We start from the raw sequence: 10,404 nt of genomic DNA on the forward strand, positions 1-10,404 counted from the left end.
CATCTAGTGGAGAGATATGGTGGTGCCTTCCTGCCTAGGTCAAATTCCAGCTCGATGTTTGCAGTGCATGGAGTTTGCACCTGTAATGGTGAATTATATGACTGAATGCTTATTACATTTACACATAACCTTAACCAGAGATAAAGTAACATTACATTACTGTGTGTATATTGCCCTGACTCACAGAGTTATTTCAGTGATTCCCAACCTTGGTTTTTGCCTGGAAACAACATGCAGTGTTTACAAAGGTTCATGCATGAATTAAAAGCCTGATGTTCACAGTGTATTATTAAAAGAGAAAGACAGAGACAGAGAGAGAGATGTTAGCTATAAAGGAGGTAGGAGAGAGTGCACTCACTGAGGCTCATGGGAAATAAGACTGTGTCATTTCCTCACAGTCCCAAGTGTTTGCTCAGCTTTAACAAGCTGAACGCCAGGCTTCGCAGGAATGGGCGGGGCTCCTCTTAATCTTTACTGGTGAAGTGATTCCACAAGGAAGCCCGGGAGGCAAAGAAACTTGTTAATTGAGATTCTGGATTCTCTAGAGGTGTCTACTAGAACTTCAAACCCCATTTATTTATCTGTTATTTTTTATTAAGTCGTGTGGACTACACTTCCCACCATAGCTAATTGAAGCTTGCATGGCTGTGCACAGTCACATCTGAACTGCAATAGCAGCACCAAGGCAGTAATTTGTGAGACAGCATGGTTAATTTTCCATCATCAAAGTTACCGGCTCATACTGGTTCAGCCTCACCCTACCCTTCACCAGCCCTCGAACAACTGGCCTCAGAATGTTTGGTGTCCTTATCCACCAAAGCGAAGAAGTGGGCTTTGTTTGTGAAGACCTTTCAGCCAGGGGCGTAACTATAGGGGGTGCAGCAGGTGCAGTTGCACCTGGGCCCATGGGTCTTGGGGGCCCGTAGTCATGTGCCATAGACATAAAAACGTGAATCTAAATAGTCTGAAGGTGGAATATGTGCGCAGGGGGAGGAGGCGTGGCGGCGGCGGTTAGTGATCCACCCTGACAACTTCACAGTTTAAAGTGTTATAGGCAGAATATGTGCGCGGGGGGAGGGAGTGTGTTGGCGGTTACAAACATGAAAAAAAAGGGGGTACGGGACTGTAAAATGTTTGGGAACCACTGCCTTACGCCACTGACTAGGGCCCGTCATAATAGCCTGCACCTGGGCCCGTCGTAGCTACGTTACGCCACTGCTTTCAGCTGCAGTTTGACTTCGTAGTCTTTGGATTTGGATTGAAGAAATTGTCTTTTAAAACTAAAAACATTCTACATCAGAATCAATCCTAGGGTCTTACAATCCTGAAAATTCATACTGTTGTGAAACCCTTTTGACTCATGTTTAGAAGCACAACTACTTTTGAAAAGTCTTTATAGCTGTGAGAAAAATATGGGTAAAAATAAAAGCAAACATAAAGAATGAAACATATGAGGGCAAGTTGTTTATCTATAAACCAAATTCAAATTACAGTGACCGTGCATTTTACTCACTTTTAATTCGGAAAATATCCAACAGAACCAAACTCATTTTGATGGCACATTTAGTAAGGACAAGAGTGCCTAAGGCAGTAAATTAGCCATAGTGTATTGCTTAATGAGAGCAGACATGCATTTGTAAATTAATTACAAGACTCCTCCATTGTGTAAAGGAAAGCACAAAGTTGTCAAGTGCTATTAGGAACTGTCAATTAGCCACAAGGTCTCAGGAGAGCTCATCTCCTCAGTTATAACACCATCTCATTCCCATACCTCGTGCACACAGACTTCTCTCTGTTCACATAGAACATTTTCCAATGGAAACATACTGGATGTATCCCTATGTATTTTATGAAAGTGTGTGCACACCTCAGTCTAAGAGTGTACAGAAGAATCTTTGAAGCACCTGGTCTATTGCTTGTGTTTTGCTAGTAGATAAAAAAAAAAAAAACAATATTAATTTCAAGAAGGATTCATATTTAGTGTTTTCAATGTCCACTTCAAGATGGAGGAATACAAGTGAGACAAGACACAACCGTTGTTTAGGCAAAGTAGCAGTAATAGCACGGTATTTGTGAAGCAATTCTATTAAATTAAGCTAGCTATCTCAAGAGGCACTTTCATCTCTAAAATCACAGGATTGTGATAAGCACTGCAGAGTTGCTGTAGCTAAGTACCATGTCAGGAGCCACTTCATTTGGATGCACAAGGATCTGGGTCGTCAGTGTGGGCCAGAGGGGCAAAGCTTTAGAGATGTAAACAGTAGTCTGCATAAAGGCCCTTTAGAGATTCATACAGTAGTTTGCATATAGGCCCTGTCCTCTGATCAAAACTTTAGAGGTGTATACAGTAGTCTGTTTAAAGGCCCTTTTAGAGGTGTATACAGTAGTCTGTTTAAAGGCCCTTTAGAGGTGTATACAGTAGTCTGTTTAGAGGCCCTGTCCTAGGGAATAGCATGACTCAGTTGCCAACAGTCATAGCCAAGAAAAGCCATGGTTGCCTCAGTTAGATATATGCTGGTTATGGTAATTGCACAAAGCATATAGTAAGTGCATACAACCTGGCCAAAAACAAATAATTCGACACCCAAATTGAGCATCAACCCAAACCAAAGGGCAGTTAGTCGATAGGCCCTGACCAAAACCGGAATCTGACCAACAGGTGAAACCTAGGGTTGCCTTTTCCTTTTATTTTCCCTGTGTTAATATTAACCAAATTTCATTACAGTATTTTCTAATCTCTTATTCTCCCGTGTTATATAACTTATTTAATAGGTCAACCAAGATGTGTTTCAAGAAAGGCTTACCATAATTCAGTGTCCACCTTCTCCCTGAGGCTAATTCAAATGAAGCAGCACGGCATTTGTTTACCGTTCCATTTCTATTTCACTGCTCCTATACGATCTCAAGGGTCATCATAGTTTTCAAAGCGTTGAATTACATATTCTCTCAGTCCACCATTGTTGACAGGACATTATGTTTCAGGGTTGTTCGTTTGCATGCTTCAAGTGCACAGAGAGCTTCTGATTGATAGAACCTTAAACAGAATTGATCTGGCCCATTCTTGATCATCTCTCCTAATGCAATGGCTTCAAAGATTTCCCCCACCTGAAAACTCTAATAAGCCAACCCTTTGAGAAAACAACGCTACTGCTTAAGGAATATCCAGTGTAAGGTGGATATTGGATTCATTTATTTTTCTCTAAATCAATACCTAATTTCCCCTTCTGTAGGGGTACACAAGGTGGCATTACTTCCACCAGGCCTCTTAGAATTGCTAATGGGATTGTTTACAAGAGACTTCATTGATTTATTGCTAACAATCATAACATGTATAATATGCAAATAAATGCATCTTTAGAATATATCCCTGTATTCTCAGATCACAAAGATTTAAAAAAAATTGTGGTTTAAGATGAAAATGGATCTTTGGTCAAATTCAGTTAATACACAGCAGTCTCAAAACACCAACTCTGTTTCCGATGGGAGCTAAAAACACAACAGAAGGACAACATATTTTTTGACCACTGTTTCAACATTTTAATTATACACCAGCCCAGGATAGTCCATCCTCCTATGTGACATTTCACTCTTCTTCACTTACTGTTTAACGTGTAAAATAAAGGTGCCCATACCAAACATCAAACGTACAAACAAGGAAAAGAAAAAGAATGTGAAAGAAAAATGGGCTTTCTGAACCAACTGTAAGACATGAGGTGTGAAATACACATTGTAAAAAGTCTGTTGCAAGCATGCCCCACTGTAGCAAGGAATTTAGTTCTCATCGGCCTCCAGGTTTATGTTGTTCCCAAACTTGGCGTAGAGCTGAACCTTTAAGTCACCCAAAATTTCCTGTATGGCTGATACTCTGCCCTCCAGAACCTTGATCTCTTCTTTCAGATTCTCCTGTAGAATTAAAAATGCAAAATGTAAAGCCCCATTATGCGAGAATTGGTATTTTTTGCTTCTAAGCTCCCCCTAAAGTTGTGGCTTGTAGTTCACCTTTATACCACTGTCGTAAGCTTTGAGACCCCTTAATGGACAGATACACATTTTATCTTCTTCTGTCATGGAGGGCTATGGCAACCCTTAGAACCGTTTAGTAGTTTACAATGTCTCAAACTGATTGGGGATGGTCCCCTGATAGTTTCTACCAAATTTCATGTGTGCACCTCAAGTGCTCTAGCGCCACCAATGGGTCAAAGTTTGAGGTGTGTTTATACACGGAACCTTTGAACCACATGCCTGATTTAAAAAAAAATTAGGTACCGTTGGATTCCTTGGATCAAGTCAAGCTCAACACAACCTATGATGTAAATCTTTGCCATATTGGATTTTATGTAAAATGTTCTAAAAATGGAGGTGCTGCAATAAGCAAAACAATGTGTTTGCCTTAAAAAAAAAAATTAAACAAAATAAAAAAAAAGATTGTGTTTGGTAATGCTGTTGGATGTCCCAAGGCTAAGATTTGGTAACGTGTCATGTCAACCCAACTGATGTGGCCAGAAGGTCGAAAGGTTTTTGTGTAAAAGGCTTTTATTGACAATTACATGAAGTGGATGCAAAGAGTCAATATTTGCAGTGTTGACCCTTCTTTTTCAAGACCTCTGCAATCTGCCCTGGCATGCTGTCAATTAACTTCTGGGCAACATCCTGACTGATAGCAGCCCATTCTTGCATAATCAATGCTTGGAGTTTGTCAGAATTTGTGGGTTTTTGTTTGTCCACCCACCTCTTGAGGATTGACCACAAGTTCTCAATGGGATTAAGGTCTGGGGAGTTTCCTGGGGAGGCGGGTGAACAAACAAAAACTCACAAATTCTGACAAACTCCAAGCATTGATTATATATATATATTGAATATCTAAAGAATGGGCTGCCATCAGTCAGGATGTGGTGTAGAAACCACGTGGGTGCCTGTGCAGCTTAATTTTAACACAGAGTTCATATTCACTTCATATTAAAATGAGTTCATATTGCACTACCCCTAAAGATGTAAACATCCTCAATTAAGAAAAGAATACGAACATACTCTGGACCACAGTGTAGACAACAGTCTAAGCACTGTTCTTGCATTTTCACAGCCTTCAGTATTCACAATTTGCATTTAACTTAACATTTGGTAAATTGTTATATAGACCTTGACATTGCCTTAATATCTATAAACAACTATTCTAACTGTTCTATCCATGATATACATTAAGAATAAAGGGCAGTGATATTATATATTTATTATATGGGTCCTCAGAATGCTGAAGTTCCATTGAATTTAATGGGCCATCCCAATGTTTGGTGGTCCAATATTTCGTGATAATGAATAATTACCACTGCTATTGACAGCGGGTTTTGTGCTTCTTAATCACATTTTTTCAAATGAATGCGCAAGTAGTCTGTCCATTTATTGTAATGGAGATTCATTGTAACTTAAAATGGACATGAAACACTAAACGTAGTTACCATAATTTACAAGGTGGATTCCCACTCTAAAAATCCTTATAGGTTTAACACTGTCAGTGAAACTGGATTAAAAAATAATAAGTAATTTAAATGACATTTTATAAAAAAGTGCAGCTCCATCTTGTCTTAGCGTAGAATGTGACATCATGAGGTTCACACAAACAACATGCAAGCACACAAATACCACATCCAACACAATGAAGTCCAAACTACAGAGAGTTTGATGGAGATAATTTGCAAACACTGTTAATGACTTAAGAATATAATAATCAAGTGCCTTGTATTATTAATTACCTTATATGAATCATTTACTTATGTAAGCAGGAACATGGCTTTTCTGTGTTTCTGTGTGTGTGTAACTTAGAATATTAGGTGCCACTTAGTCTGCATATGTACAAGAGCATGTTTAGACCAGAAGTGATAATAAGGGACGAACTGTGCTTCTTCCGACCTTGTGCAAAACTTCTATCCTTGCCTCGGACGTGAGAAATCCACCACGTGGTTATCCCTGCTGAACACTCAACTTCTGTCTATATAAACCTTGTGCGATGTGTTTATCATTGCTTCACTTTCAGCCTTGTGCTGGGAGTGAGCCCGATTGCAATTGTTGTTTGTCTAATAAATATACTTATATGCAGCTCCGGAGTCCTGAGGTAACTAGGGTGAATTTTCACCTAACAGAGTTAGTTGTTTACATTGTTTTTACAAACCACTGGGACTGAAGAGAGTACTGTAGGTTTATATCAGCTAAGCTATTACCTAGCATAGCATAGCATTTAGAATTATGCATCATCCTCTGTGCTAGCAAACTTGTGTTTTTAGGTCTTTGTGGCAATCAATTAGGGATGAATGATTAGGAGAAAATATCTGCTATATTTCTGGCAGATATTGCAATTGCAATTTGATTCGCAATATAATTAATTGTGATATTAAGTCAAGTTTCAGTTCAATATTCACTGTGTGATAAGATTTAAAACGTGTGATGGAGCATGAGATACAATCAAAACATGAACCGCTCTACATTCTACGATATATTGAGGTGGGAAAGTTTTTGGTTTTTAATGGTTTGGCATTAATGAAATGTCCAAGTTTATCTTTTTTTTCTGGGACTAAAAACCAGTTAGGGGGTTAGGTAGGGGACATCAACGGAGGACTTTTTAAACATTTTGAAATGAAAAAGAAAACGCAGATAATATCCTTTTTTCCAAAAATAACAGCCAAACAAGACTTTAAATCAATGGCACTACAAGATGAGAACTGTCCCCAACAAAGTGGATTGGGCCTACCTACCCTGTTACATACCTTACCACGTTACATAAACAAACCCAGAGTGGAAGGACGTATGCCTGCAGGACAAGCTAAGGTTTTGGTGGAGATATTTGTGGTGGACGTTGTCAGACATATCTTAATTTCAAAGTTTCAGGCATCATTTAGGCATATCATCATCATCATCATCATCTTCAGCACCAGGAAGGTGTTTAGCCTACAATAGACAATACTATTTCTCTGCTGTGAGTAAAAGTAAGTAACAGATTGTTTAGTGAGTTAAGGAATTACATTAAAGGGCTATGTACCCTGATTAATCTATGTTGCAGTTTACTTCGTTATCATGAATTTTTTACTTCTTTTTTTAAGCCATGCGTTTGTGTTTAGGTCATACCTCACCTTCTTACCAAACAACAAATACGCCTTCTTTCTGGCCATCGTCTTTAACTTATCTTACGATTGCTGATCACAATTTTGAGTCTTGATACATTTGCCCTTTCCAAACAACACATGAGCACACAGTTATCTCAGACGACCATGGTCGCACTTTTGTTAAAAGAACAGGTGTTGTGTTAGCCTCAGCTTCAATTCAATTTATTCGGGGTCAAAACAATCAAATTGTCTCAAGGCGCTTTAGAGAACCCAGGGCCTGAACACTCTTCTAATCCTCTATTTACTGATCTTAGACATGTGACATTACCTCGTATTTGTTAAGCCACGTAGGCTACGAAAAATGAGGCTTTACCTTTGCAGTCTCTAACATCTCCTGAGTTTCCTCTTGAGAATGACTGATGAAGACGTCTCCGATTTGGTATGGGATTAACAATGAGTCGTCCTCACACATCATGAGGTCATCACTGGCGTCCTCCAGATTCTGTAGCGATTTCTAGAAGAAAACAAACAGTATGTTAGACTACTTCAATGCAGAATGATAAATGACACATCTTAAAAAGCCACAAAGAAAGAGAGAATATTGGCCGTACTCTTACCTTTTTAGCCTCTATTTCATCCTTAAGTTCAGTCGTTCGATTTGTGTTTCTGGCAAATGTATTTATTTTCTTCTGATCTTCAAATGTTACATTGACATCTTCTACAGCCTGGAGACAAAGAAACCAGAGCGTCATGAATGAACACTGGCTTTTAGACCAAAAGTGACTATATACTTCGACAACAGTTCCACCATAGCTACGTTTCTGCATTCTTTATTTCTTTTTTGTTGATCAAACTTCTTTCTGTATCCCACTTCTCCGTTAGGTCAACACTTTTCCCAATAGTCTGGTGGTACTGTGGCGAGCCAACATAGCATAATAGCGTAACATATGTAGGTATTTCAAGCGTGTAGGTTTATCAGAGTTACAATGAACACTGCAAGCCTACACCTGTCCACAGCAAAGTATTTATTATACAGCTATCCTACATTAGCTTGGTTGGTTAGTCCATTTCTACGGTACAACGCAGTGTAGCTATCGTTATTTGTACCTATGTTTGGACACAACATACGGCCATTATGTTATTTAATGTTATCACTGAACTCTAACAGTTCATTCCACGGGGTAAACCTTGCTTTATTTCCCTTTTTCCCAAGCATAAGGTTGGTATGCTAAGTAAATTGATGTACTAGCGAATGGTAACGTTTAAGCAGGGATGAATGATATGCGCATCAGCCTTGAGGCAACTAAATTTTTATAGACACCACGAATTACATCGAACACATAAACACCACGAATTACACCGAACGTTTACACATAAACATACAAACATTGACCTACGCCCAAAACGTCTTTGGTACATCACGTTCATTTGTGCAGCATTATGTTATAACAGCTATCTAGGAAGTTAGCCAATGCTAATTTAAGTGCGAGCATGCTGTCAAGGCCGGCATGTAGGCAATGTTTTGTATACGGATCAAAAAATTAAGACGATTCTTTAAAATGATCACAAACAAAGCACTCTGACATTCAAGACCTGTGTCACATTTCTGTGCTTTCTGTGATTTTACAGACATCCCAGAATAATATCTTATGATATGAGCCAACTTACAACCCCTTTCTTCATGGTGGCTGCCATCTTGCCTTGCTCGTGGTTACTACTGACATCTGCTGGACATATTGAGATTAGCAGCCTAAACGTCACATCAAATAAAACAGGAACATTACTGTGATTAGGCATTTCACTTTTTTCTACTTTGCTATTTATTTTTATTTGTAATGTCGCAGACAGAAAGGTAATTCATTTTTCTAGTTGAAACCAGTTAGGCATAGGCCTACTCTTGTGAGCAACCCTGGCTGTCAGTATAAGAATAGAACACTTTCCTATCAGAGAGGTCAGCTGAGCTGGCAGAGTCTTTATCAATAAGACAGTAAGTTGCACCTTTGAGCAAACATTGCCAAATACAACCTGGTAGTAAGGGAGAAAGAAGAAAGACAAACCCATGACCTAGCACTAATACTCGGTTTAAAAAAAACATGGCTGAAAAGTGTACAGTAAAAGAAAAATTCCACAAAACTGCTGTTGAATTTTAAGTGGTTGCTATGCTGACAAGACTGGATGTTGAAAGGGAGGGGTTGCATGAGGTCGAACAGTGGCTTGCATGTCCCAAGAATTCCTTGCATGACGCAAGTGAAGTTCACGGAGGTGACCACCAGGGAATGTGACATTCGCCCCCAGTGTATACATTAACAATGAGATAGGCCTACTGTGTCCTCTGTCACCATTAAATCCACTGCATTGCAATAAATAACTGAATTATTTCACTGCACTTTCAGTTTTGCTTTTAGATCCAATATTAATTCAATTCAGCCTCAAAGTACTGTTCTGTAGGCGTATTCTGTTTCAGACTTTACTGCATTTTGGCATGTGGTAAGGAATCACTCATCATCTTTCTAGATGTAGTGAGGATGTATTTCAGAGCAGATGCGCACCTTGTGCAAACTGTAAACAAAATTGTTCCATTGTATTACTCTACCCAGTGACACTGTTAGTGGAACAAGTGGAGTGCTGCCTTGAATTCTTTGGAGCCTAGAGCTGTGGGAGAGCCGACAGCCAAATTCCACGCATGTATTGATGGCAAGTCATCCAGCGGACTCTCTGCTGAGATAAGTGTGGGATGACTCTCTATTGTTTGCTGGGCATCTCATTACACTGATGAGTTGGAAGTTCAGTGACCTGATGAAGTTCTGTTGATAAAGATAATGCTGCCAAAGTAAAGTAGACATTGATGAAAGTAAACAACAGTTAAGGCATATTATTGTAATTGATTGAAGGTGGGTGTAAATAATTTTCTTATTTATATGAAGTTAAAGTAGATTCATCTTAAGGGTAAGTCACTGGCATGACCGGAAGGCCTTTCAGGTGTTCTGGTGCATTGGCTACACCTGGTCTTAAGCTGCTTCTGGGATTCATCAATAATTCCTGCCTTTAAAATCATTGTTATCAAACACTCAAATTTAAGACCGCTTCAAACCACACATGGCTCATAACACAAAAATGTAAATGTCCTGTCTATAGTCCTATTTCACTTGGTTGTTAGAGCTTTATGCCATTAAAATATGGAGCCCATTTATAATTTACACACCATGCAATTGATTTAGACTGGAACAGTAGGAACATCTTTGCCTCTTCCACATGTTGGTAATGTGGTAATGTATGCTGGTCTCATAGTGCAATCGTTTAACTGACGGCCATT

The 10,404-nt window shown here is 39.1% G+C and overlaps 1 protein-coding gene across 1 annotated transcript; it reads right to left on the bottom strand.

Moving 5' to 3' along the window:
- Nucleotides 1-3,513: 3,513 nt before the first annotated feature.
- pfdn4 (prefoldin subunit 4) lies at nt 3,514-8,832 on the bottom strand. The gene is made up of 4 exons (XM_012834524.2): nt 8,760-8,832; nt 7,709-7,816; nt 7,465-7,605; nt 3,514-3,903 (listed from the first exon to the last, which is right to left on the bottom strand). Exons 1-4 carry the CDS (start codon nt 8,784-8,786, stop codon nt 3,772-3,774), a joined length of 408 nt encoding a protein of 135 aa, XP_012689978.1. The 5' UTR covers nt 8,787-8,832; the 3' UTR covers nt 3,514-3,771.
- Between the last annotated feature and the right edge of the window lie 1,572 nt (nt 8,833-10,404).

This window comes from Clupea harengus, chromosome 4 (genome assembly GCF_900700415.2).
Source record: "Clupea harengus chromosome 4, Ch_v2.0.2, whole genome shotgun sequence".
Classification (NCBI taxonomy): domain Eukaryota; kingdom Metazoa; phylum Chordata; class Actinopteri; order Clupeiformes; family Clupeidae; genus Clupea; species Clupea harengus.

Excerpts from the sequence above, each read along its gene's own strand:
- pfdn4 (XM_012834524.2), bottom strand. The coding sequence starts at position 8,786 with ATGGCAGCCACCATGAAGAAAGGGGTT. Across the intron at positions 7,817-8,759 it reads CCACCATGAAGAAAGGGGTT|GCTGTAGAAGATGTCAATGT; the intron begins GTAAGTTGGCTC and ends CTTTGTCTCCAG. Across the intron at positions 7,606-7,708 it reads ATGAAATAGAGGCTAAAAAG|AAATCGCTACAGAATCTGGA; the intron begins GTAAGAGTACGG and ends GTTTTCTTCTAG.